Source organism: Mytilus edulis, chromosome 11, assembly GCF_963676685.1.
Source record: "Mytilus edulis chromosome 11, xbMytEdul2.2, whole genome shotgun sequence".
Taxonomy (NCBI): domain Eukaryota; kingdom Metazoa; phylum Mollusca; class Bivalvia; order Mytilida; family Mytilidae; genus Mytilus; species Mytilus edulis.
The window spans coordinates 12695833-12723234 of record NC_092354.1 but is presented as its reverse complement, the minus strand read 5'-3'; the positions used below and the strand labels follow the sequence as shown (position 1 = coordinate 12723234).

The following is a 27402-nucleotide window of genomic DNA, read 5'->3' as shown; positions in this document are numbered from 1 at the left end:
ACTTTTTTTTTCAAGTAGTCACTGAACCATGACAATTAGGTTAAGGACATTGTACATGTAACTGACCAAGACTTAACAGGTGGCATCTATATACAAAGTATGAAACATCCAGGTCCTCCACCTTTTAAAATATTAAGCTTTAAAGAAGTTAGCTAAATCTGCAGCCACCGCCAGATCATTATCCCTATGTCGAGCTTTCTGCAACCAAAATCACAGGCTCGACAAAAACCTTGATGCCTGTTAAAAATTATGAGACATGAGGCAGGGTTCAAGATAATAAATTGAATCATGTCTCCAAATATTTGGTAAAGAGCACCACATCTCAATCTTTTATAGTAAAAGTTATTCCAAATCTTTGGTAGTTAGTCTATGATTGATTAATTCTGGCCTTGCAATAACCGAAAACAGCTAATTTTGTCGAAGAAAGGATGGAAATGAATATTCTGCCAAAGAAGGGATGGAAATAAATATTCTGCCCAAGGAAGGTTGGATATGAATATTCTGCCCAAGAAAGGATGGAAATGAATATTCTGCCCAAGAAAGGATGGATATCAATGTTCAGCACAAGAAAGGATGAACATGAATATTCTGCCCAAGAAAGGATGGATATGAATATTCTGCCCAAGAAGGGATGGAAATGAATATTCTGCCCAAGAAAGGATAGAAATGAATATTCTGCCCAAGAAAGGATGGAAATGAATATTCTGCCAAAGAAAATATGGATATGCGTATTCACCAAAAGAAAGGATGAACATGAATATTCTGCCCAAGAAAGGATGGATATGAGTATTCACCATAAGAAATGATGAACATGAATATTCTGCCCAAGAAAGAATGGATATGAATATTTAGCCAAAGAAAGGATGAACATGAATATTCTGCTCAAGAAAGGATGGATATGAATATTAAGCCCAAGAAAGGATGAACATGAATATTCTGCCTAAGAAAGGATGGATATGAATATTCAGCACAAGAAAGGACGCAAATGAATATTCTGCCCAAAAAGGATGAATATAAATATTCTGCCCAAGAAAGGATGGATATGAATATTTAGCCCAAGAAAGGATGAACATGAATATTCTGCCAAAGAAAGGATGGATATAAATATTCTGCCCAAGAAAGGATGGATATGAATATTTAGCCCTAGAAAGGATGAACATGAATATTCTGCCCAAGAAAGGATGGATATGAATATTCAACAAAAGAGAGGATGGAAATGCATATTCAACAAAAGAGAGGATGGAAATGAATATCCAGCATAAGAAAGGATGGAAATGAATATTCAGAAAAAAAAAGATTGGAAACGAAAATTCGAGGTAACAAAATACAGATCCTTGTATGAGATACCTAATCTTAGAATGAAAATGAATTTCAGTGAAGAACAAGAAATTTTATTATGAATATTCATCTGGAAAAAAAATCCTCTTGCTCACCAGAATATGAAATGGTCATCACCTTATAATGATAGTTGTCTCTGACATTCATACCAAAGGCTGCATACAAAAGACTGAACTTAAAGTACTTGCTGTTACTGAAAGCTTAGGTTATAAGATGTAATGACAATTGAAGACAAGAGTGCAAACGCTGAAATGTCTCACCTTCTTTACTAATCATTGATATTATATTGAAAGTCCTAAATATAAAACTTTAATACAACTGTCACATTAACTTGACATTAACCAAGAAAAATAAATATTGACCAATGATCATAAAAATGAGGTCAAGGTCATAAGAACCATGCCAGGCAGACATGTACAGCTAATAATTCTTCCATACAACAAATATAGTTGACGTATTGCTTAAAGTTCAAGAAAAACAGACCAAAACAAAATAACCACTGAACAATGAAAATGAGGTCAAGGACATTGTACATATGACTGACCGAAACTTCGAAACATAAGGCATCTCTATACAAAGTATGAAGCATCCAGATGTTCCACCTTTTAAAATATAAAGCTTTTAAGAAGTTAGCTTACGCCGCAGACGCAGCCGGAACACTATCCCTATGTTGAGCTTTCTGCGACAAAAGTTGGAGGCTCGACAAAAAACTAACTTAGTAAGATGCCAAACAAATATGAAAAAATGATGTGATGAGATTGCCAAGAGACCAAATGACACATAAATAAACAACGGTCACTGTACGGCCTTCAACAATGAGCAAAGTCTATACCGCATATTCATCTATACAAGGCCCCGAAACGACAATGTAAAACAATTTAAACGAGGAAAACTAACGGACTAATTTGTGTACAAAAAATTAACGAAAAACAAATCTGTAACTCTTGAAACAAATGACAACCACTGAGTAACAGGCTTGGGACAGACACAAACATACAGAATGTTGTGGGGTTAATAAACATGCTAGCAGGATTCAAACCCTCCCCATAACCTAGGACAGTGGTGTAACAGTACAACATAAGAACAAACTGTAAAAATCAGTTGAAAAGGGCTTACTAGTAACAGTCAAATGGATACAAATTATACTACAAATACAGTTGGATGTGGCCGGGTACTTATACATCCCAACAACAAAAATACAAAAAGTACAGATCTGAAAGTACTCGCAGTTACTAACAGCTAGTTCAAAGCCACTAACAACTTATACAAAAATCATGAATCTAAGACTAAATTATCTTTTAGTAAATATCCAACATCCAATGGATTTAGTGTAAAGACGTCATAAACTGTCAGAGAAAAACATAGAAAACTAAAGAATAAGCAACACAAACCCCACCAACAACTAGGGGTGATCTCAGGTGCTCCGGAAGGGCAAGGCAGATCCTGCTCGACATGTGTCACCCGTCATGTTGCTTATGTGATAACAAATCAGGTAAATAGTCTAATTCGGTAGGTCACATTCATGAAAGTGAAGGGGATTGTAGTTGCGACGTAAAGAACACATTCAATATCATTTGTGAAACGGTTATTCCATAACGGTCAACCAACTCGTGATGGCTAATATTTACGAAGGAATGACTTCAACTTTACCATTTGGAACTCTTGGTTTAATAAACCACGAACCCTTTTAGAAATTCGGTAGGTCTCATTCATGAAAGGGAAGGGGATTGTAGTTACGACGTAAGGAACATATCCGATATCAATCAGGCTACCATAATACTTGTACTGTTACAGCACTGTCCCAGGTTGAGGAGAGGGTAAGGATTCTGCTTACATGTGAGTTAGCCCCACTGCGTTCTGTATGTATGCGCCTGTCCCATGTCAGGAGCCTGTTATTGAGTTTTGCTCACAGATTTCCACTGATATATGCTGCGTTATAGCTGCAAACTCTCCTTTTACTCACATGAGCAAAGTGAACTATTGCTTACAGATTACTATTGAGGATCCTGCTTACATTCTCTATGTATGTGCCTGTCCTAAGTTAGAAGCCTGTAATTGAGTTTTGCTCTGATATATGCCGCTTGTTGTAGCCACAACCCGTCTCCTTTTACTCAACAAGATGGCTGCTAACCTTTTTCAAACACTTAGATCAGCATTGGTTTTTGCTTTGTCTTTAATTAAATTGTCTTTTTATTGTTTGAATTTGGTTATTGGACATTTTTTTTATTTTTACTATGGCGTTTTTGTTGAGCCTGCGACTGTAGTCGCAGAATTCCCGACATAGGGATAGTGATCGGGCGGCGGGGCGTACAAATGCAGCGTTAGCTTACTTCTTAAAAATATTTTTATTTTAGAAGATTGAAGACCTGGATGCTTCATACTTTATATATAGATGCCTCATGTTATGAAGTTTCCTTCAGTCACATGTCCAATGTCCTTGACCTCATTTTCATGGTTCAGCAACTACTAAAAAAAAGCTCAGCATTTTTTTTTATGTTAAATTCTCTCTTATTATAAGTAATAGGATAACTATATTTGGTCTGTGTGTACCTTGCAAGGTCCTCATGTCAGTTAGACAGTTTTCACTTGACCTCAACATCATTTTATGGATCAGTAAACAAGGTTAAAATTTGGTGGTCAAGTCCATATCTCAGATACTGTAAGCAATAGGTCTAGTATATCCCGTGTATGGAAGGACTGTAAGGTGTACATGTCTAGCTGGCAGGTGTCATCTGACCATGATCTCATTTTCATGGTTCAGTGGTCAAAGTTAAGTTTTTGAGTTTTGGTCTTTTTTTTCTAATACTATATGCAATAGGTCAACTGTATTTGGTGTATGAAAATATTTTATGATCTTTATGTCAGTCGCACAGGATTTGATTTCGACCTTGTCCTCAAGTTTTTTAGTTTTGGTCTGTTTTTCTTAAGCTAAAAAGGTCAACTATATTTGTTGTATTTATAGATTATCGTTGATCATCTCAACGAGATTGATATTCTCGCTTCAGCTGGTACAGCGAAAGTGAGAAAAGCAATCGAGTTGAGATGACCAATAATAATCTGTTTATCGCTATTTTACCTATGACGACGTTGTCAATATCATGTCAATTTCGTTAGCAACGCCACATGGCCTCCTTAGTTTCTAGCGATTATTTTTCCATCTCAAGCGAGAAGCATGATATGAAAATTACCACAAAAAAAGATCAAAGGAAAAATGCACAAAATAGCGATAAGGAAGAATTATTAGCTGTACATGTCTGCCTGGCACGGTTCATCTAACCTTGACCTCATGGTTCATTGGTCAATGTTTAGTTTTCTTGGTTAATGTTTAGTTTATGTGACAGTTGTAATAAAGCTTTATATTTAGGACTATCAACATAATATCAATGATTAGTTAAGAAGGTGAGACATTTCAGCGTGTGAACTCTTGTTCTTTTACTTATGCTTTTTGACTGCCCTTTCTGACATCTTTTACCTACTTTTATACGGTGTATTTCAAATCAGGTTTAATGCTTAGTTGAGGGGAAGCAAAGTCACAATAATAATAAACTCTGAGGGACATTCAAGATAGAAAGTCCATAAGCCAATGGCAAAATCAAAAGCTCAAATAAATCAAACAAATGGACAACAACTGTCACATTCCTCACTTGGTACAGGCATTTTCTTACGTAGTAAATTGTGGATTTCACCAGGTTTAACAGCTAATTAACCTTTCACTAGTGGTAGATTTTTGTTTATTGTTTCTATTAATCATTTAAGCTAAGTATAAACATCTATGCTAACGTAGACGTCATTTGGTATTGTAATTATTTCTGTCTCATTTGGATATACCACATATAAAAATACTAAATCATTATTTTTTTCTTCTTCCAATAAATTGCATTGTTTAAATATTCAAATATTTATTTAAAAAGTAAATTTGATAATAATTATCAATATCAATAAACGAATGATTAAATCAGAAAACAATATGATATCTCATAAAAAAATCTATCAATGTTATTTTCCCGATAGATATAAGATGGGTGTACACAATGGAATGGACAATAATGTTCCCCAACAAACATGGAAAAATTCAATAGCTGGTACACACTGTTCATAAACAATAATTTCATAAGTGTGTAAATGATATATTACCTCCCTTTGCACTTAATTTCATATGCATTCTAGAATCAAAATCTATAACTAAACAACAAAGTGTATATCTATATTCAAATTAAAAGGTTTTTTTTATCTCTTTTTATATGCTAAAAACAAAATATGAGAAGTTAATCCTGGTCAGATGTTCAATGATTTATTTGAAAAAGTAAGAATCTACTTAATATTTGGGAAATTCATTGTAACAGGTAAAGGTTGAGCTTCTTAAATACATTGATCGTTATTTTGATTTTTGTTTACTTAATGCTTTAGTAGAAAAATACATTCTGAGTCCTAAAATGAGTAAAATAAACTAGAGGCTCTAAAGATCCTTTGTCTCTTATCTACATCATTATTAAACAGATATCAAAGAACTGCTGAAAATTAATATGCAAAAGGAAATTATATTACAAAGATATTGAAAACAGAGTTCTGTCATACACCATATATTTATATCTTTAACAAACATTTTTACATTAAGCAAATGCTGCATCACAAAACAAAATATCAACCTTCTTTGGCATTTTTACAACCTATGCGTCCTCTATCAAATGTGAATTTATGTTGAAGTCTTCAACAAACTGATTTAAACAACAAATTCATATAAAAGAGAGGACTTTTCTTTTTAATATTTACTTTCAATGGGTGTTAATCCTCATACGAACACAATTTTTGCAGTCATATATTGGTATCCCGTTGTTGTCATCCTTGTTTGAAGACAGTTGGTTTATGGACAATATAGCTTTAGTATCAGTTAATAAAAATCTATGAAATTTAAATACAAGGTTTATAACCACAAAAGAAAGTTCAGAATGATTTTAGGGATTCTGGTTCCAACAGTTTAGGAATAAGGGGCCCAAATAATCATGTTTGTAGTTTCCTGACAATAACTTGTGTTTATTATGAAGTGGAGGATCCAGAAACAGTATAGTGTATTGAATATTGATTATAAATTCAAATCATATAACCAAAATGACTACAGTTATTCTATGTCAGGGTTGGACCTCTCCAGTTGTATCCAACTGTGTTCAGGGAAGCAGTGGATTGAGGTAAAACTATTTTTTTCGTTGTCATTTGATTTCATTGTTTTATAAAAGTCAGCATTGAAGCTTGTAGAAAAATTGGTTCTTGGAATGTATCTGAAATATTACTTTACTGATATCTACAAAACCATATAATTAGGTACACTATGACTATGAATATCAAGGAATCTGAAGTTTTAGACAAAATTTACACATTATGTAACAACCAGATGCTCCGCAGGGCGTAGCTTTATACGACCGCAGAGGTTGAACCCTGAACGGTTGGGGCAAGTATGGACACAACATTCAAGCTGGATTCAGCTCTAAATTTGGATTGTGATTAAATAGTTGACACAGCATAGGTTTCTGACACAGAATGAATGTGTTCTAATGAACTTAAAATTTTTGTTTTCTCTTAGAGCAATTCACTATGCTGTTGAATATTAATCCTCTCAAAAAAATGTTTGAAGAAATTTTCTTTTTTATTTATGAAATTTCAAATGAGAAAAATTGAACCCAATTTTTTTAATCACATCCCTCTTTACCTTATTCCAAAACTAATCTCAATTAAAATTTCTAATGGAGTTTGCAACAATAACTACTCATTTAAATACATCATAAAATATTAAGATGTAAAAAAACTGCTTGTTATCACTGAATGGTAAAGATTATTTTAATTTATCAGTTGGTAGTAAAAAGTGAATATACATTGTATATTGTATATAACAAAGATTTAAGTTGATTCTGGACAAAGAAAGATAACTCCAATTAAAAAAAAAATCTTGCTATTGCACAATATTTTGCAATAGATATTTCTTGCTTACTATTCTGGACAAAGAAAGATAACTCTAATTAAAAAAAAATTTGCTATTTCACAATATTGTGCAATTAGATATTTCTTGCCATTGCGCAATACTGTGCAATTGAAAAGACTTGCTATTGCACAATACTTAATATAATAATTTTAGATCCTGATTTGGACCAACTTGAAAACTGGGCCCATAATAAAAAATCTAAGTACATTTTTGGATTTAGCATATCAAAGAACCCCAAGATTTCAATTTTTTTTAAAATCAGACTAAGTTTAATTTTGGACCCTTTGGACTTTAGTGTAGACCAATTTGAAAACAGGACCAAAAATGAAGAATCTACATACACAGTTAGATTTGGTATATCAAAGAACCCCATTTATTCAATTTTTGATGAAATCAAACAAAGTTTAATTTTGGACCCCGATTTGGACCAACTTGAAAACTGGGCCAATAATCAAGAATCTAAGTACATTTTTAGATTCAGCATATCAAAGAACCTAACTGATTCATTTTTTGTCAAAATCAAACTTAGTTTAATTTTGGACCCTTTGGACCTTAATGTAGACCAATTTGAAAACGGGACCAAAAGTTAAGAATCTACATACACAGTCATGACAGTTAGATTCAGCATATCAAAGAACCCCAATTATTCAATTTTGATGAAATCAAACAAAAGTTTAATTTTGGACCCTTTGGGCCCCTTATTATGTTGGGACCAAAACTCCCAAAATCAAACCCAACCTTTCTTTTATGGTCATAAACCTTGTGTTTAAATTTCATAGATTTCTATTTACTTATACTAACGTTATGGTCTGAAAACCAAGAAAAATGCTTATTTGGGTCCCTTTTTGGCCCCTAATTCCTAAACTGTTGGGACCTTAACTTCCAAAATCAATACCAACCTTCCTTTTGTAGTCATTAACATTGTGTTTAAATTTCATTTATTTCTATTTACTTAAACTAAAGTTATTGTGCGAAAACCAAAAATAATGCTTATTTGGGCCCTTTTTTGGCCCCTAATTCCTAAACTGTTGAAATCAAAACTCCCAAAATCAATCCCAACCGTTCTTTTGTGGTCATAAACCTTGTGTCAAAATTTCATAGATTTCCATTCACTTTTACTAAAGTTAGAGTGCGAAAACTAAAAGTATTCGGACGACGACGACGCAGACGACGACGCCAACGTGATAGCAATAAAGGACGAAAAAATTTTCAAATTTTGCGGTCGTATAAAAACAAAATGTCATTAGATATACAGGGATAATATCAACACTTAATAAAATGCTTCATTGAGGGCATCCTGATAAGACTGCAGAGGTCAACCCTGACTGCAGAGGTGGAGCAAATTTTGACACAATATTCAAGCTTGATACTGTCTGAATTTGGATTGTTATCAAATTTTTAACATAACATAGGTTTCTGACACAAAATTAATGTGGAATATTATTGAACAATAGATCTTATAAATCTATTGTGCAATACTGTGCTAGAAATTTATTCTTGAAAATTTTCCAAAATTAAAAATTTTTAAAAAAAATCTGATTCCCTAAAAAAAATTGTAAAAAAAACCTCCAACCCCACCAACTTTTCACCCCATTCGAGCAATAACCCCAAAACTCAATCCCAACCTTTCATTTGAAGTGTGAAACATTGTAGTACAATATCAGAGTGATCCATTCCACTAACACACAAGTTATTGTCTAGAAACTAGAAAAAAATATTTTTGTTGCCCCTTTTTGTCCCTTAATCCCTAAACTGATGGCCCCATAACCCCGAAAATGAATCCTAACCTTCTACTTGTGGTAATAATCATTGTGATGCAATTTCAGAGCAATCAAAATACTAATTCACAAGTTATTATCCTGAAACTTTTAAACCACATACAATGCACGCTTTTAACAGTACCAACATTATAAAAAATAAAAAATAATATATATAAGTTGTATTTTGATCACAAAAAAAAAACCAAATAAACTCAAAATTGAAAAAAATGTAAACAAATCAAGAGGAAACCTTTGTAAGGGCAGATAACTCTTTAAATCAGAAAAACTACGATTTTAAAGCAATTAACATATTTAATACCAATTTTCCTGCATCTGATACACAATGAATGTCTCTTAAGTGATGTTTGAGGCCAATTTTTTTAAATTCAAATCAATACAAAGGTAAAAGAGCTGATCAAACCAAATAAAGACAAAAGTACAGCCAAAGTTAGACGAGAATCAGAGCTCTAATTTATATTCCTCATTTGAAAATAACTTCAAAAAATTTTGAAACAGAAATTTTCATTTTCACATTCTAGCTATAGGTATCTGTTATTTAAACTTTGAAGAAGAAATTAATTCTGTGGATACCTTTATTTTCATGGGTACCAGTTTTCATCGTATGATGAAACCAGTAGCATGTGATGGATTTTTTCCCCCATGATTTTGCCAATGTCTGCATTCAAGCTTAAAGAAAATGTGTAATTTGTTGGATATATTTAAATTTTTTAAGCCCCTGTCTCCATGATTTCCCGGGATATTGGTATCCCACGAATGATAATAAGTCCACAATAATCTGATTAATTTGAAGCTTAAAATATATGCAGGCAATTGTATGTCATAATCATACCAGTGATTGAGAGTTTAATCCTTTTGTATGAAATATTACAGGAAACTTTACATGTCTCCTTGGTGTATACTATTAAATCATCATTTAACATACATAAACAATTGGTTCAGATACAACAATGGTGGATTTACCATTTCCATCTGTCCATTACATTTTTGCCTACTCTCATTTAAAATCAAAATTGTGAAAAAAACTTGTTTTAAGATTACATTTGATAGATATAAGAAGATGTGGCATGAGTGCCAATGAGACAACTCTCCATCCAAAAAAGCCTGTTGTATAATATACTAATTGGTTATAATAATGACTCACTACAATTTAAAGATTTGATCTATCTGTGTAAATTTTTTAATTTTTTTAATGGACAGAATAAAATGCAAGAACCACTTGAGCAAATAGAATACATTATAATAAACTGTTTTTCTTATTTCTACAACATTTTTTTTAATTTCGTTTAATCTTAACAGCAAATATATACATTTCAAAATGTCAAAAATATCTACATTCAAAACTCGCTTTATAAATTCTTATTTACATTAATAAAAAAACACTTTGAACATCTTTAAAATTTCATGTTCAGTAGGAACTATTTGAACTATTAACCTTACAAACATAAAAAATTCAGAAAATAAAACAATATACAAATGTATTAACTTTTTCTTAATTTGAATATTATTACAAAAGTACAATATAGAGCCTAAAATGTAAATGTTATAAAAAAGATTGATAACTGTTTACTTAATTTAATGTGGCAAATTTAGAACATATTGACAATTACAATAAGTGGGTCTTTTGGGAGGAAGAATATGAAGTGTTAAATTGTAACAAAAAAAGGGGGCTAATTGCCTTGCAAATTGTCACATAAAAGTTGTAAAATGAAGCATGTTTTTTATTATGCAGACATAGCCTACTAATATTAAAAAAAAATTGTAACCAAAATTTGTTGGACTATTTTGTAAAGAATTTATTCTCAGGCCACATTTTTATTTTAAAGAAAGAAGAACAAGGATATAACAATTTCTCTAATTCCGATTTACCGATAAACAAGGACTGTGATGGACTTCTTTGCACATAATTCAATGTATCCCTTATATTAAATTTCAGATTTTTTTATGCCTTAATGTAATTCCTTGGTGAAGCCCAGAAAATGCCAATTTATAGAGAACATTACAAACCAAATATTTCATGTACCTTAAAGAAGTAATGTTTCCCTTAATTACCTCTTAACTAAACAATATACATTCTAATTTTAACAAGTAAATATTTTGCATCTATGATATTTTGTTTTCTAAATGTGAATTAAAGAGAAGTGGGGTACATATGAAAAATTAACCACAAAAAACATCAGATTGATAAATTCAAATTTCATTGTGTATTTTTCCAAAACAATTTCAAATCAATAAAAAAAGTATTGTGTTACATGCCTCAACAAATTCAATAAGAAAGAAAAAGAATTCATAACTAATTAATCATATTAGTATCATGAATCAATTTCTGTAGCTGACCCCTCTGTACTTATAAGGTCTGTGTTTTCAGTGTCGGAAGTTGTGTCGTAACTCTGGGTTAATTGTAGATTTGTATCAAATTTATCAGAATTTGTCACTGCTGAAATTTCATCCATTTCTGCATTTAACTTTTCAGCTACAGCTCCAATTTTATTCACCTGATCTATAACCTGAGTATCAGCTGAGGCTCCAGCAGGGGACACTTCTAAAACACTATTGGAATTAATGTTACTTTTAACATCTACAGACTTGTGTACCTGACTTGTATTCACATTCTTGGTATTTATTGCTTGCATCATAGCTGTGACAACAGCCTGCTGTATTTGCATATTTTCAGAATTTGTGTTTCCTGTTATTGTTCCAATGGCGTCTTGAAGTTCAGAATTACTACCTGTAATAGCATCAATTGCAGTTTGCTGTAACTGTGAGCTACTATTTGACCTCTCTTCAACAGACGAAGTGGCAGCCACCTGCAAGTCTGTCCCAACACTATTTGATGTTGAGGCTTGAAACAGTTCACCGTTCTGGTTGTCAGGAACAACAGATATGTCGTAAATCATTGAAGTCTCATCACCAAGAGAGTTCTCATCTTCCGGTAAATTTATTTCATAAAACATAATTTCTACTTTCTCTTCTATGTCCGTAACATCAGCAATAATACGACTATTATTATGCGGTGGATCAGCCCCGACTTCCTCTTCTAGATGGACAGTATCTATTGGTAAAGTTTTAATTCTACAATTATCAATGTGTTTGGCTGTTTTCACATGGCGCTTAAGTTTGGAAAGAATTGGGAATTTAATGTTACATACATCACAGGCAAACTTCAAATTTTCGGCGTTGTGTTTTTTCTTATGTGCATTAAGTTGTGAGATGGTGGCCCAACGAGTACCACATTGATCACATTGTAATGGTTTTTCATTGGTATGGATGCTTACATGTCTGACGTATTGTTGATGAGTGGCCATATCTTTATTGCAATGTTCACATTTGTAAATTTTCAATTTTTTCCCTTTCACCTCATCTTTGTGACATTGTAGCATGTGGTACTTCAGTCCATCATAAGCTCGAAACTCTCGTGGACAATGTTTACATTTGAAGTAGCAAGTTTTATTGTGAAGGCGTCGATGGAGTCGTAAGCTTTCGATGAGTTTAAAAGTTCTCCCACAGACTTCACACATGAACTCATGGAAGTCCCTGTGAGTCATCAAATGAGTTTTCAGGGTTGAACGCAGACGGAAACTCTTGTGACACAAATGGCAAACAAACGGCAATTCTCCTGTATGTATAGACCTATGTCCTTCCAAATCAGAAACTTTCTTGAAAGTCTTGCCACAGATATTACAGATGGGCTGCCCTTTAACATTGTCCTTGACCTTGATATCCTCCATTGGTTTACCATGTACATGATGCTGATGGCCAGCAAGGAAGCCGTGATCATAGAAACTAAGAGAGCATTTATCACATGTAAATTCAGAACCTTCTTTAATGCAGCAGTGTAAATCAATGCTAGCTTCCTGATGCAAGAAAGTCCCACACATTTTGCATTGTTTCTTCATCATATTATCATGCATCTTGATATGAGTGTCATAGCCTTCCTTTGAGCGCATCCTCTTTGAGCATAAATGGCAAGGAAAATCTGTGTCATCTATCAATGAAATCATTGGATTGTCAGGGTGATATTTCGTACAGTGATTAGAAAAGGCAATTGCTGAGTCAAAATGTATATTACATGATGAACATTTATAGGCGTCAGCTGCCACATCCTCCTCAGTATCTTCATCATCATCTTGGTCTTTTTTGTGTTTATTTTTCCTATGTTTTGCCAAATGAATAAGAGTTTCAAAGATTTTATTACACAATTCACATGTTGTGGATTTGTCATCACTGACCTCGTTTGATGTTTTATCTGTTGACATACTTTTTTCTAGCTTTTCATTTAGTTTCTGAACAAACTTAGCTTTGTGCTGTAGCATGTGTTTATTGTATTCCTCCACAGTCTCAAAGACATGTTTACATGAGCGACATTTGAACGTTACCTTTCCATCCTCCTTTATACCAATCCAGTCCTCCGTCAAATGCTTCATTCCTCCTCTTGTTACTAGGGCTTTCTCGTCAAAACATTCTTCTAAATGGTTACTTAGATCTTTTGATGAAGTAAAAGTTTTATCACACCGAGGGCAGCTGTACATCTCCTTGTGAACCCAGTTCAAATGTTGAATCAGTGCAAGTTTAGATACGAATTTGACCTGACATGTATGACAGGAGTAAAGCTTCTCATGCTCCCCAATGTGGTCTTCTAATGCTTGATGATTATCAAATATTCTGTCACAGGCCTGGCAAACAGAGTGCAATTTATTAAAAGCTTCATGGGTAAAACAATGAGTTTTTAAGCTCTCATTTCCCTGCATGACACGTTTACATATTTTACAGGTGAACTGCCGACCCCATGATATATTTTGTGCGGTATACATTTGGTAGTAATTAAACCTCCCATCTTCACATCTCCATATGTGTCCTTTACCTGTAAAATCTGGACACCTGTTAATGGTTCTCGCTCGTTTACGTGCAAGTCCCAAGGAACTTAACGTGTTGTCATAGCTAACCTCTACCTCCTCATTCTGATCAACTTTAACAGTATTGTTTTCTTTCTCCTCCAATTTCTGTTTCTTTTCACCTGGAAATGTAAACTTAAAAGGAACTCTACTTGGAGTTGAATCATCACCGGAGGTTAAGTGAACGGTTCCACACCAACTAGAGTCATCACTCTGGTCAGGTTCCAGATCAGATTCTTTCTTCAGTTCGGCCAGAATATCAAAATCAAACTCTACACGAACATCCTCATCCTGGTCATCCTCTGGGGTTTCTGGGAAAGTTGGCGATATACGTTCCTGCTTAATCTGAATATCTGTCATTTCTTCCATTTTCTTTCTGTTATTTTTCAATGATTCTTCCAATATATCTTTTCTCCATGACGGAACTCTGACCCTTCGACCACTACGCAATGTCACAGTCTTATCAGACTTTTTATCAATCTTTTCAGCCTCATTTTCAGTTTCATCTGTTTCACTCTCCATTGGCACCTCAGCTCTCTTAAAACTCCCTTTAGGACGACCTCGTCCTCTCTTAACACCAGAAGACAGTTTCTCACTCCTTGATTCAGATGGTGGTTGAACAGGTGTAAAAGAATTGGCTGATTCTGACTGGTTTACAACTTGTTGTAGCTGGATGGGATGAAGGCTAATTGGAGTTGGAACTGAACTAGATTGGTTTTGAGTTGTTTGTGGTTTGACTGATTGAAAACTGGTCGGTGTTGGAAAAGCTGGAACTGATGTTGAAATTTGTTGTGTTGCATTCATTGGAGGTCTGGAAGGTGTTAACAATCGTGCTAAAACTGATCTTATATTCATTGAAGTTGGAGACGGAAATTCATTTTGATTGGTTGACAGAAGCTCTGCTGCATTCTGTATGGCTGGAGACCGGATTCCTGTGAAGTTAGTCGAGTTTTGAATAACTGGTGGTTGAAAAACTGGGACTGCAGAAGAATTTGGAATGGTTGGTGTTTGAAATCTGTGGAATGGTGGAAGACCTTGACCACTTGGTGATAGCAGGCGTGCTAATACACCTTGGTTTGTGATTACTTGTTGTATGGCCGGAGACTTTGGAGATCCTATAAGAAAGCTTTGTTCTGTCAATGGAAGAGAGTTGACATACGATTCTAAGCTAAGCTGGTTATCATCTTCCTGACTATCTGTAGCTGTAGAATTACCATCAAAATCAGATTCCATCACTTCAATTTTAGGGGTTAAAAGTTTACCTGCAAAAATAATCAGAATTGTATATATCTTCTGACAAGAGATATAGACCGTGGCAGTTCATAATAAATTCCATATACATATATATATATAGTGTTAATTAAATTTTTGTGAAAATTGTCACAGGATCACAAAATAAAACTGTCATGTTAAGGTAGATCATAGGTATATATTTCCTCAGATTTATTATAGTTATCTCCCCTTAAATGGCTTAGCTGAAAAATGATTTTAAAAACACAAATATTTGGCATGTATTTAAACATTTTGGATAATGCAATAAATCACTAAGTTTTCTGTCTATAAATTGCCAATGTGTCTCAAAGTTTGCAGGTTTGAGCAAAGATCTAAACCGATTATGTACTGTGATTGTAAAAGATTTTTATATTGTCTGTCTTTTGCAAATGTCTTTACTAAATCATTTAAGTGTATTTTCATGGACAATGAAAATTTCATTTGTCTGTTATTTTCAGGCCTTGCACAATTACTTAAGATCTTGACGAAAGATAAAACATTGAACTCTAACCAAAAAATATGAGCTAACCAGAGAAAAATTGTTTAAGGTAAGTTTGTACATGAAAGAACTTATTGATATCTAACATAGATTTATTAAAAACCATTTAATTCATACTGTATATACAGCTCACCTGATTTACTGCTTGGTAGTTTGACAGCTTTATAAGGCCGTGGTGAAGAGAAGGGTGTGTATGACGGGGACTCCATAATCACAGAGCTCGCTGGACTGAATGGTATTTGTTTGTCATCACATATATTGGAAATTTCATAATGATCTGAAATAGAAATAGAAATATGTGTATACAGTTCATTTCTTTTTATGAAAGCATTAAATCTTGAGGACTATCGGTAAATTCATTGTTTGTACCTAAAAATAAAATGATGGTCAGGCCATTAGTCAGTTGAATTTCTAATATTAAAAAAGTCTGGTTCAGATTACCATTTAGATTGCAAAAGTAAAACTTTGTTTTAGTGGCAGTAGAACTCTCTCTATATATAAATATACATTGTATTATAACATGTATAAATGAAAGTTAAGTAAATTGTTTTTGTTAGTGATTTTTATCATAAATCTGTTGTTGGTTTCCTCTTTTTTACATTTTGTCATACCAAAAAACAGTGTAAATGGACACTTAGTTAGTGGCAGATTCAGTGTAGTAGGGCTTATACCCTCTCACCATTAGAGAATACATGAAGAATGTGTCCCATGGATGCCCTTGTTTGCATATCATATAAAGTTATCAAGAATTATGAAGAACAGAAAAAGTGACAAACCCAAATTTGTACTTGATCTGAGTTTTGTGGTTAAGTTTCATTATGTTTGGTTGAACATATCAAACTTAAGCTGGATAACAGAAATAAACAATTCAGCATTTTTCCATTTGTAAAGGGGCATAACTCTAGAACAATAAAAGTGATACCACTAAAATTTTAGATTGATCTGTATTTTGTGGTAATAAGCAATGTGTATAGGTTTCATAATTTTATTGAGACAAACTAAGGTTATGGAACAGAAACAGAAAATTCAGCAATGTTTTCATTTGAAAAGGGGTGTTACTCTAAAACAGTTTATGTAATGCCACCAAAATTGAAATTTGATCTGTGTTTTGTAAAAATAGATATTATGTATTAGTTTTATGACATTTGGTGGAGGCAAACTAAAATAATAGAATGGAAACCAACTTTGAACCCCCCCTCCACCCACCCAATTTTTTTTTCCACATCCCCCTTTCCCTTATTCCAAAACTAATCTCAATTAAAATTTCTAATGGAGTTTGCAACAATAACTACTCATTTAAATACATCATAAAACATTATAATGTAAAAAAAGTGCTTGTTATAACTGAATGGTATAGATTGTTTTAATTTATCAGTTGGTAGTAAAAGTGAATATACATTGTATATTGTATAAAACAATGATTTTAGTTGATTCAACTACTATTCTGGACAAAGAAAGATAACTCCAATTGAAAATATCTTGCTATTGCGCAATTTTGTGCAATTAGATATTTCTTGCTATTGCGCAATACTGTGCAATTGAAAATACTTGCTATTGCACAATACTGTGCAATTGAAGATTTCTATGTTCCCTTTCAAAAATGCTTGATTCTCTCCCTGTTAATAAAGCAGACCTTCAAGAAATTGCTGAAACATCTGTGAAATGTTTGGGTTGTCTGGGTGATCTCCCTTGCTTGTATGAGGTTTGTGGTTTAGGAAGTTGACACCAAGCTGAGATCCTACACATGTAGTTGTCTTCTGTGTCAGGTTAACTGTCATAAACATCATTTCATCTCCTTCTACAGCAAGCTTCTTACACTGAAATATAGAAATTAAGACACTGTAAGTCTGTAAACAAATTATTTACATTTAAAAATATCTCATGTTTCTCCTTTGAAGTCTATTTAAATACATGTATGTCTGTAAATTTGTCCTACATTGCTTAAAATCATACATGTTTATACAAGTTCTGCATAATGTCAAAAAGTTATTAAGAGACAGATCTAGGGTTATTTGAATTCACAATTCAGCAGAACCCAAGTGCAGATAGTTCTATATGAACAGCTGCCTTTTGTGATTTTCAGATTTTGATGTGGATCGTATTCAAATGAGTGAAAATATACACGGGAGGGCAAAAAGTCAAGTTTTATTTTACACATGAGAACAATTATGTATTCAAATTTATTCAGAAAAATCTGCTGGTTTCAGGGAGAATATGAGAAGTCTTATTCTACACATCTACATGTACACCCATTTAATAGCCATTCTAAAAGCTTACTATAGACTGAACAAGTTTGAGACAGTCCTCCTTGGAAATCTCTCTGTGGTCAACAAGAGACACCACGTCTACAGGGGATTCCTCTCCATTCATTTTTATGTTTATACTGCCTTCTGTTCCAGTAGCCATATTGATATTGTCTTCTCCTTCAGTGGCCATCTTTTATCTTAGTAGGATATCCTTATTGATCCTTTATTGCAGTATCACCATTTCTATTCACCATCTGGGTCCTGACACACAAAAATGTTGTGTTCTTATGTCATTCAATCTCTAACCTGCTCAAAATAACACAATACAATGTTATATTTAGAAGCTTAATATAAATAAAACAATAGATTATAAAAAGATTGATTTTGTATTTAATTAATTAAAAGTTAACAAGATATTATAACTTTAATTAAAAGTTAACTAAATATTATAACTATACAGCTACATGTTGTATTAAATGTATGATCATACATTCTGTCAATAGGTCTGAGATCACATTTTTTCGTAGTGCATTTCTTTTAGACAATAAATAGATATTAAAAAAATATCACCTGAACTTTCTCAAAATTGTTTTTACAGTGTGTTGTAATACTTTTGGGACAAATCAAATCAAAATTAAAGAAAACTTCATCAGCACTAACTCAAAATATTGACAATTCTATGTTCTGAGGTCTTGAAATCTTTTGACAGCTTATGAAATGTTAATTTTCAACCTTTTTCAGCTGGACCAAATTACTACCTTACTTTAACATGACTCAATTTTTTCTTACAGTGTAATTTCATCCCCTACTTGCTTTTTGAGGCATAAAACATGAAGAAATACATTTGGAAGGGGTATAAAAAAATGTGCTAGTAACATACTGTCCACACTAGGGACTATATTCTTGGACAACTAAAATCAAAGAACGATAACTGTGTTTCCTGACCAATACTTATGACATATGTACACCAAACTTATTGACATTTTAATCTTGGATTCATGATATTTTATCATGATAATTGGCTTGGAATTAGCTCTCAATAACCGTGAGTATGCTCATATCAGAACTTTGTGTCTTAAGAGTCTTTTTGTTGTTTGTATTGTGTGTTCATCTGATGAATCAACCCTTTTAAAATGAATTTTAGTTTGCACTTATGTTGTATTTGGTCCCGTTCCAAATCATAGATATATTTCTGGTGATACTTTCAGTTGTGAGGTATGTAACCTTTTAAAAGCTATCAAATGAAATTTAGAAGAAGTGGAAGCTCATGTTTTCTTATAAATGAGCCTGGCCAGCACTTCTTCTTTTTCTTTCTTTACATATCTTTTCATACCACCGGGATAATGGGAAGGGGATATTTAAAACTGCTGCGTGCAGGGGAAGTGCTGTCCAATTTTTTTAGGGGTCCCAAAGGTAGGACAAGAATCTTTGGTTTTAAGAGGGTGTCCATGGAAAAACCAGGCAGTGGGTGGCACATGACATATTTTGTTTTCCAATTATTTTCATCTATTTCATATCACAAATTCATTCTTTCTTAAAGTTAAATTTTGATTTTTTATTAACTGCAACAAATAACGAGAAAAAAAATACATAGAAAGCACTGACAATTCATTGAAAAGGGAGATAACTCTTCATTTTGTACACAATTTTGTTGCATTGTTAGTGAACTTTAAAATCATTTTTTGAGCCATCCACTGTTGGTTCAAAAATATCTTTGACATATATATCCTTTGTATGATATAAACATTGCATTGGAACCAAAAATTCAGTGGGAAAAAAATTATGGTGTGCCACTCATATCATAGGACTTGCCTGATATTTACTTGGACAGCCTCTTAAATGTAAATAGCACCATAATTTTCTTATTGTTTCTTCTTAATTTCATTTATATGTTGTTTTAATATTATAATTATCTGTATTTGGATCACACCTCTATTGTGCTCTTAGTAGGGGCTAGTGGTAAAAGTGACATTTTCAGAACTATAATTTAATGCCCAGAATGCGCCAGAATGCAGGATTTTGCATCTAATTTTTAAAAAAATCTTACGGGGCAAGCCCCCCCAAACCCCCCTTTCAGGTAAGGGTCTTCTTAAATCTCTAATTGGCCCCTTCAAACAAAAGGAAGTGAAACCCCTGTAGATAAGAGGGGGGACGGGTAGAGGGAAGGGAAGCCGGGGAAGAAGGGACAGGGATCGGTGAGAAAACGGGCGAAAAAACTGGGTAAAATAAAAAATGGAAAAATGGGAAAATGTGGTTGCGGAGGTTGAGAGGGCGGGAGACAGTTCCCACCCCTGACTTCATTTTCCTGCCTCTGGACTTTTGGGTTCCCGCCCCCTATCAGCCCCTCAAAAATGTAGCTTCAGAATCGGCCGAGTTGTGGCGAAATGAGGCCGTATAATCCCGAATTATGGCCGAAATTAACCGGAGAAAACCAAATATTTTGTACTCGGCATACTACTCCCCCCTACCGATTTGTCAAATCGAATAGTAAATAGACGACCTTTTGGACCAATGACCCTTCGGACCAATGACCCTTCAGACCAATGACCTTTCGTACCATTGACCCTTTGGACCAACAACCTTTCGGACCAATGCCCTGGAAACCTGGCAAGGCTATTTTTTTTCTTTCTGAGACACTCTACGACGGTGTCCCAGAATTTTTTTTTAAAAAAGCCTTGCCAGAGGTCATAATTATTTGGAGTAGCGTCAAATTATTTTAGAATTTTACTGTGATTCACCATAACATTTTTATCATATTGGTCAAAGGTCTCAAATAACAGGGCATTGGTCCGAAAGGTTGTTGGTCCGAAGGGTCAATGGTACTAAAGGTCATTGGTCATAATTATTTGGACTAATTTTACGACTAACGGTAAAAGGTCAGTTCTAACATAATCACAGACAGGCATGAATTTATATAGTAGTCTTACTATACAAATCTTTGAGACTGGTAAACATTATTTTTTTTTTATTTTCATTATATTGTGACACAATTGAACGAAACAATAGTTTTTATTATTGCACATATCACACAGGTATCATATTAATTTTAAGAACTTAAAGTCTAGTTCTCACTGCGTGTAATACATTTTAATTTGCTAATTTCCCCTCCCCCCGGAGCACATGCTCAATCAAGCAGACCCGAGTATGCCAGTTCCTGAGGTCGAGCCACAATTTTCTGTTCTTAAAATATTCATTCTGAATTAAGTCAATAACCTTTGTGTCAGCTCCTGTGTATTAATGTGTGTTTCTTACTGATTTCATTTGATACTCAAAATAGTGTAATCTTGCAAATGGCGAACAAGTCGAGTGTGGGCGGAAGTGAATAAAAAGTAGTAATCCGAAACCGGTTCCGGAAAGTGGAAAATCAGAAAGAGCACAGAGAAAGAAAATATATTAGAATTCATTATTTACATTGTTTATTTAAAGCGTTAGTATAATCAAAGAATGTTACGAAGCTATTTTTCATATAACAGAAACAACAGTATTTTCTCCGAAGCACAAAAAATATAGTAAAGTAAAACATCAGTCGTGTTGTCGAAGTGACGGAACACGGAACAGCAAATCATCTGTTGACATATCACAAAATATTCCCTTGGGGCTTGTCAATAGACAGTACTGTAATCCTAGTATGATCATTCAGTACATCTTTTATAGATAGACTGGTGTTTTCTGTGAGTAAGGTCGAAGTTCAAATGAATAATTATTTAATACTAACTTTTGCAACAATAAACAGGTCAGGAATAACGAATCCGGGTCCGTCGGCCCTGATTTCGGTTCGCCCTAGTTACTGTTCGCCCTAGTTACTGTTCGCCCTAGTTCCGTTTTGCCCTGAGACCGTTCGCCCTGATTTTATTTTTTATTATAGTGAACTGTGTTGTGTGTATTTAATTGAATATGTTTCAGGCAGATTCCAAAAAGAAATGAAAAGTTCTGTCAAAAAGAACAAATTAAGAAAAATAATACTAACTGTTATTTGAATGATAATGTGTGAATGTTATATTGAATAAGAATGTTATATAAAGCAAGAAAACCAATTATTGGATATGATTGTTTCCATTAAAAGTAGAAATGATCAAAACAAGATGAAAAATGTGAACTGTTTGAAGGAAATTACTTCCCATTTTTTGACACAAGGTTCATGTTTTACGAATGCTTTAAGTTGACACTGGTATAATGGTTTTTATTAGTGTAGTTTGATTATTCAAACATCCCTGTTTCTAAATCTTTTACTTTTCTTTTGTTAAAAACATCTGTGATATATATATTTTTCAATTTCAAATACCTTACTTAGATGCTCGTCTGTCAATAAATTTTATGATAGCAACAGGTTCATAAAATCTTGCCACATCATTGTAGGTACTTATATAAAACCTGTTAAAATTGTATTTCATAATGTATATTAAACATACACATTTTGGATCTTTCAATTTACTTTATTTAATCAATAGTTTTATCAATTCTGTTGCTAACATAATTTCTGTCAAACTTGACATTTTATGTTAGCAACATTTGGATGTGCTTCAAATTAGAGTTATCTGTCCTGGGTTGAAATCTTTTTAAATTTCAGGCAGCAGTATTTTGCAGGAGTTGGTTAAAAATGTCAAATATATATTGTCTGTCAAATTTATTTATGTAAGTTGCACTCAACAGTTAGAAAATAAAATTAAAAATGAGCCACAAAATGTTTTATCATCTCCTATTCCTGGATTTCTAATACATTAACCTAACTGTTTGTGTTGTACATGTGCATATGTATGTAATCAGTATATTCCATAGATTTGATTTTCAAAAGTTAAAATAGTGCAAATTAATTCCTTTTATGTGTATCCATGGCAACATTCTGCATTAATTTACCATAAAATATTGCAAAAAGGGGGGTGGACATGTCACATATCCCCCAAAAATTTGGATCAAACTAGAATTTCAATGCCTTTGAGTGATACCTTTTTAGAAACTGTTTACATAAATCTTCCTAATGATCATATAAAAAATGGGTGTCTTTCGCCTCATTTTTTCGTAAAATCCAATCACAAAGTTCGTGCGATAAAAAGTTGGAAAAAAACATTACAATAATTGCCGGACCAATGTATGGTAGGGACATGCAAATACGGACTGTCATATAGAAAACAGCCTAGTATATTACATACATTACATAATCTTGATGTTCATATAAACCCAATACAAAGGCTATTTTAATACTCAGCTATCCAAAAATGAATTTTATTGCACACTAGCTCTCATATTTGAAAAATCCACAGGGGCCAAAATGCGAAACTACACACCTAACTGTGGAGTGCTACCTTAAGGTGAAATTTTTACCATCCTGCCTCAATTTTTATTATATTTTCTGTGTTCTATTAGCTGTTACGATGAAAATGGTACCTTAGTTTTTAAAATTGGTTCAGTAATAAAGATTTTATGAAGGTTAGCAGTTGATGTTGAAACGCGACAAAAAGTGATTTAAAAATAAATGCTGGATCATAGTGAAAAACTTCAAGTCTGTCTCATTTTTGGGGTAAATTTCTAAAACTTTTCCCATTATCTTATTTAAAATCATAAAATTACCTTAAAAGAGGACAAATTGTACAATTTTTAGGTATTTGAAAGCACTTATAGGTCAATTTTGCTGTAAATAGCATACCTAACCTTGGTTTAGAAGCTCACAAGCAGGGTATAAATTTCTAGCAGTACTGGCATCATTAAATTTAATTAATGCCAAATTATAATATAAAATCTTGCAAAAAATGTTTATTTGACTTATTCGCATTAAAAAATATAAAGCGATACATTCTGAGGATATCATATAAAGCGCAATCTTTGGTTACAATGGCGAAGCTAATGGAGTACAAATTTAAGACCGCAACATGTCTAAGTGTCAAAATGTGTACATGTTTGTATATTTGGTTGCTAAGGACAGTAAACAATAAAATAAACATAAATTGCATTCCTAGCAGATTTTTTACCTTCAGAACTAAAACAAGAACATAAAAGACTAAAGATTTGTGGTAAATTTTATCTTAAAAAGTGCATTTCTGTGCTTTCTGATGTGCCATAAGGTAGCACTCCACAGTTAGAAAATAAAATTAAAAATGAGCCACAAAATGTTTTATCATCTCCTATTCCTGGATTTCTAATACATTAACCTAACTGTTTGTGTTGTACATGTGCATATGTATGTAATCAGTATATTCCATAGATTTGATTTTCAAAAGTTAAAAGAGTGCAAATTAATTCCTTTTATGTGTACAGTGTATCCATGGCAACATTCTGCATTAATTTACCATAAAATATTGCAAAAAGGGGGGTGGACATGTCACATATCCCCCAAAAATTTGGATCAAACTAGAATTTCAATGCCTTTGAGTGATACCTTTTTAGAAACTGTTTACATAAATCTTCCTAATGATCAAATAAAAAATGGGTGTCTTTCGCCTCATTTTTTCGTAAAATCCAATCACAAAGTTCGTGCGATAAAAAGTTGGAAAACAGGGATGATTCCACTATATAGTTTAGGGCCGCTTAGCGGCCCTTAAATCTGCCAGCGGCCCCAAAAAATGTTTGTGAATATAAATTCCCAATTCAGGAAAATAAAATAAAAATCGGTATTTCCGGAAGAGTTTCAGTCACCGATTACGGCAACTATAATTTGTCATAGTTTGTCGTCAAAACGTAGTAAAATCCAGATAAGAATACTGACTATGATCGCATTTTATTTACAACAATTTAATTATGTCAACATTGAACTTGAGGTAAACAATTTTAGCAGCCGGATTCAATTGAATAAAATGTTATGGGAGTATTTGAATTCGCAAAAGTGGAGCGCACAGCATTGCAAAAATGCTTTTTGTCAAAATTGGTGTCAAAGCAGACCTCGGCAAAGAACAAATTCAAATTTTGATACAACATTGATGAATAAATTTTAATGGGTGCCGATCTTATAAAAGCAGATCGCCCAGCAGAGCCGGTTATGTAACCTGATTAAAACTTGTTTTGTAAAAGAAATTATTTTATATTTTGCTCTATTTCCTCAAAAGACAAAAGTTTGCGCGTTTTTGAAAATAATGTTGATGATAGACCATTCATGAAATGAGCCCCAGCGGTTTTTTTCAGTGGTTAATACGGCATGCCATTTTGCTATTCAATCTAACTTCAAGATATCTCATAAACTTTACAAGATATCTTATATAATAGTTCATTAGATATCTTATATAGTTTGTAAGATATCTTATATAGTTTGTAAGATATCTTATAAAGTTTATAAGATATCTTACATAGTTCATGAGATATGTTATAAAGTTTATGAGATATCTTTTATAGTTTATAAGATATCTCATATAGTTTTCTTTATCATATATCTTATAAACTATATGATATATATTATGAACTATATATAAGATATCTTATATAAAGTATATTATAAGATATCTTATATAAAGTATATTATAAGATATCTTATATACTATATAAGATATCTTATTATTAGCGATATTAGATATCTTCTTTATTATATAAGATATATATTTATATAAGATATCTTATAAAAAAGATTATATAAGATATCTTATATATCATACTAGATATATTATTAGAGACATCGTATAGAAATTATAAGATAATTCATATAATATATCTTATATAATTTTCTTAATATGATATCCAATAAACTATATAAGATATCTTGTATAAAAAAATTTGATAAGATATTTCATATACTTAATGAGATATCTTATAAACTTTAGAAGAAATCTTATAAAGTATATAAGATATCTTATAAGTATATAAGATATATTATATATTTAATAAGATATCTTATAGTTTTTAAACTTTATAAGATATCTTATTAAATATATAAGATATCTCATATAATATAAGATAGCTTTAAAATATTAAATTATATAAGATATCTCATATATCAAATTAGATATCTTATAAAAATCTTATATGTTATATAAGATATCTCATATATTATGAAATAATTTGAGATAATTTGAAATTCGAATAAATAGCTAAACTGCTTGCCATAGGTTTATGTTAGCTGGTATATATGCCTTGTTTACCAAAGTTAAGATGATAGTGCATAATGGTATTCATGTATTACAAGAGGGACGAAAGATACCAAAGGTACAGTCAAACTCATAAATCTAAAACAAACTGACAACGCTATGGCTAAAAATGAAAAAAGACAAACAGAAAAACAATAGCAAAAATGACACAACATAGAAAACTAAAGAATAAACACGAACCCCACCAAAAACCAGGGGTGATCTCAGGTGCTCCGGAAGGGTAAGCAGATCCTGCTCCACATGTGGCACCCGTCTAGTTGCTTATGTGATTACAAATCCGGTAAATAGTCTAATTCGGTAGGTCACATTCATGAAAAGGAAGGGGATTGTAGTTACGACGTAAGGAACATATCCGATATCATTTGTGAAACGGTTATTCCATAACGGTCAACCAACTCGTGATGGCGTCCGTAAAATTTACGAAGGGATGATTTCAACTTCACCATTTGGAACTCTTGGTTTAATATCTTCCTTGTGAGCAGTAACCCTCTATCAAGAAAATCATGATAGGAAATGCAAGCACGGGAATATCGTATCAATTGGGAGATATATACCCCGTATGCAGGTGCTGCTGGAATGTTGCTACTTACATGTAGAAATGGAAAGTTCACAATTGGAAAGCTGAAATAATGTCTTTTGTCGTAAAGTTTTGTTTTCAACCGACCCTCATTGTCAATTTCTAGATGTAAGTCAAGATATGAAGCCGACTTAACTGTATCTGTAGTATCCTTTATCTCCAATTCGATGGGATAGATGCGTTCCACATAGTCACCAAATTTTGAATTGTTTAGTGAAAGAACGTCATCTATATAGCGGAAAGTAGAGTTAAAGGATATTGCTAACTTCTTATCTGTTTTCCTAAGAAGTTCCTGCATGAAGTCAACCTCATAATAATAAAGAAACAAGTCGGCAAGTAGAGGGGCACAGTTTGTTCCCATTGGGATGCCGACAGTCTGTTGAAAAAACACGTCCTCCGAACGTTACAAATATGTTGTCAATCAAGAAATCAAGCATCTTGATAATATCGGTTTCAGAGAATTTTTTGTTTGCAACTTCCCTGGTCTGAATCCAATAACTTCTTCAATCAGTGTACAGGTGAAACTTAAAATACATTTTCCGTTTTTATAGGCCAGGAAAATGATATTATTTCGTTTTTGATTGTATGCATAAAAAATTCCCAATTGGGGTAAAAATTCCCAATTTGATGTAGTCAAGGGACCCATTTGAAAACACCTGGAATCATCCCTGGAAAAAAACATTACAATAATTGCCGGACCAATGTATGGTAGGGACATGCAAATACGGACTGTCATATAGAAAACAGCCTATATTACATACATTAC

General features: G+C 32.9%; 2 protein-coding genes across 4 annotated transcripts in view; one reads left to right on the top strand and one right to left on the bottom strand.

Moving 5' to 3' along the window:
• Positions 1 to 9728: 9728 nt before the first annotated feature.
• LOC139493932 (uncharacterized) lies at positions 9729 to 21323 on the bottom strand. Of its 2 annotated transcripts, none has more exons than XM_071282103.1 (5): positions 21210 to 21323; positions 18028 to 18302; positions 17384 to 17567; positions 15884 to 16027; positions 9729 to 15241 (listed from the first exon to the last, which is right to left on the bottom strand). In XM_071282103.1, the coding sequence occupies exons 2-5, from the start codon at positions 18184 to 18186 to the stop codon at positions 11400 to 11402; spliced, it is 4329 nt and encodes a 1442-aa protein (XP_071138204.1). In that variant the 5' UTR covers positions 18187 to 18302; positions 21210 to 21323; the 3' UTR covers positions 9729 to 11399. The 2 variants fall into 2 exon arrangements, with proteins under 2 accessions (XP_071138204.1, XP_071138205.1); XM_071282104.1 differs by having other exon boundaries at positions 10264 to 15241; positions 21249 to 21308.
• LOC139493933 (oocyte zinc finger protein XlCOF6-like) overlaps positions 21322 to 27402 on the top strand; it is a 24635-nt gene continuing 18554 nt past the window's right edge. Inside the window, exon 1 of one of the 2 annotated variants that reach the window (XM_071282105.1) lies at positions 21322 to 21423. The gene's annotated coding sequence lies outside the window, so the exon portion shown is untranslated. Of the gene's footprint in view, positions 21668 to 27402 lie in introns of both variants that reach the window. The other variant, XM_071282106.1, reaches the window with a different exon arrangement.

What these genes read in the sequence shown, in the direction of transcription:
- LOC139493932 (XM_071282103.1), bottom strand. Translation starts at nt 18,186, where the DNA reads ATGGCCACTGAAGGAGAAGACAATATCAATATGGCTACTGGAACAGAA. An exon ending in TCAAACTTGTTCAGTCTATA is followed by an intron (nt 17,568 to 18,027) that starts GTAAGCTTTTAG and finishes TCTATATTTCAG; the next exon opens with TGTAAGAAGCTTGCTGTAGA. An exon ending in GTTTCAGCAATTTCTTGAAG is followed by an intron (nt 16,028 to 17,383) that starts GTCTGCTTTATT and finishes TTTCTATTTCAG; the next exon opens with ATCATTATGAAATTTCCAAT.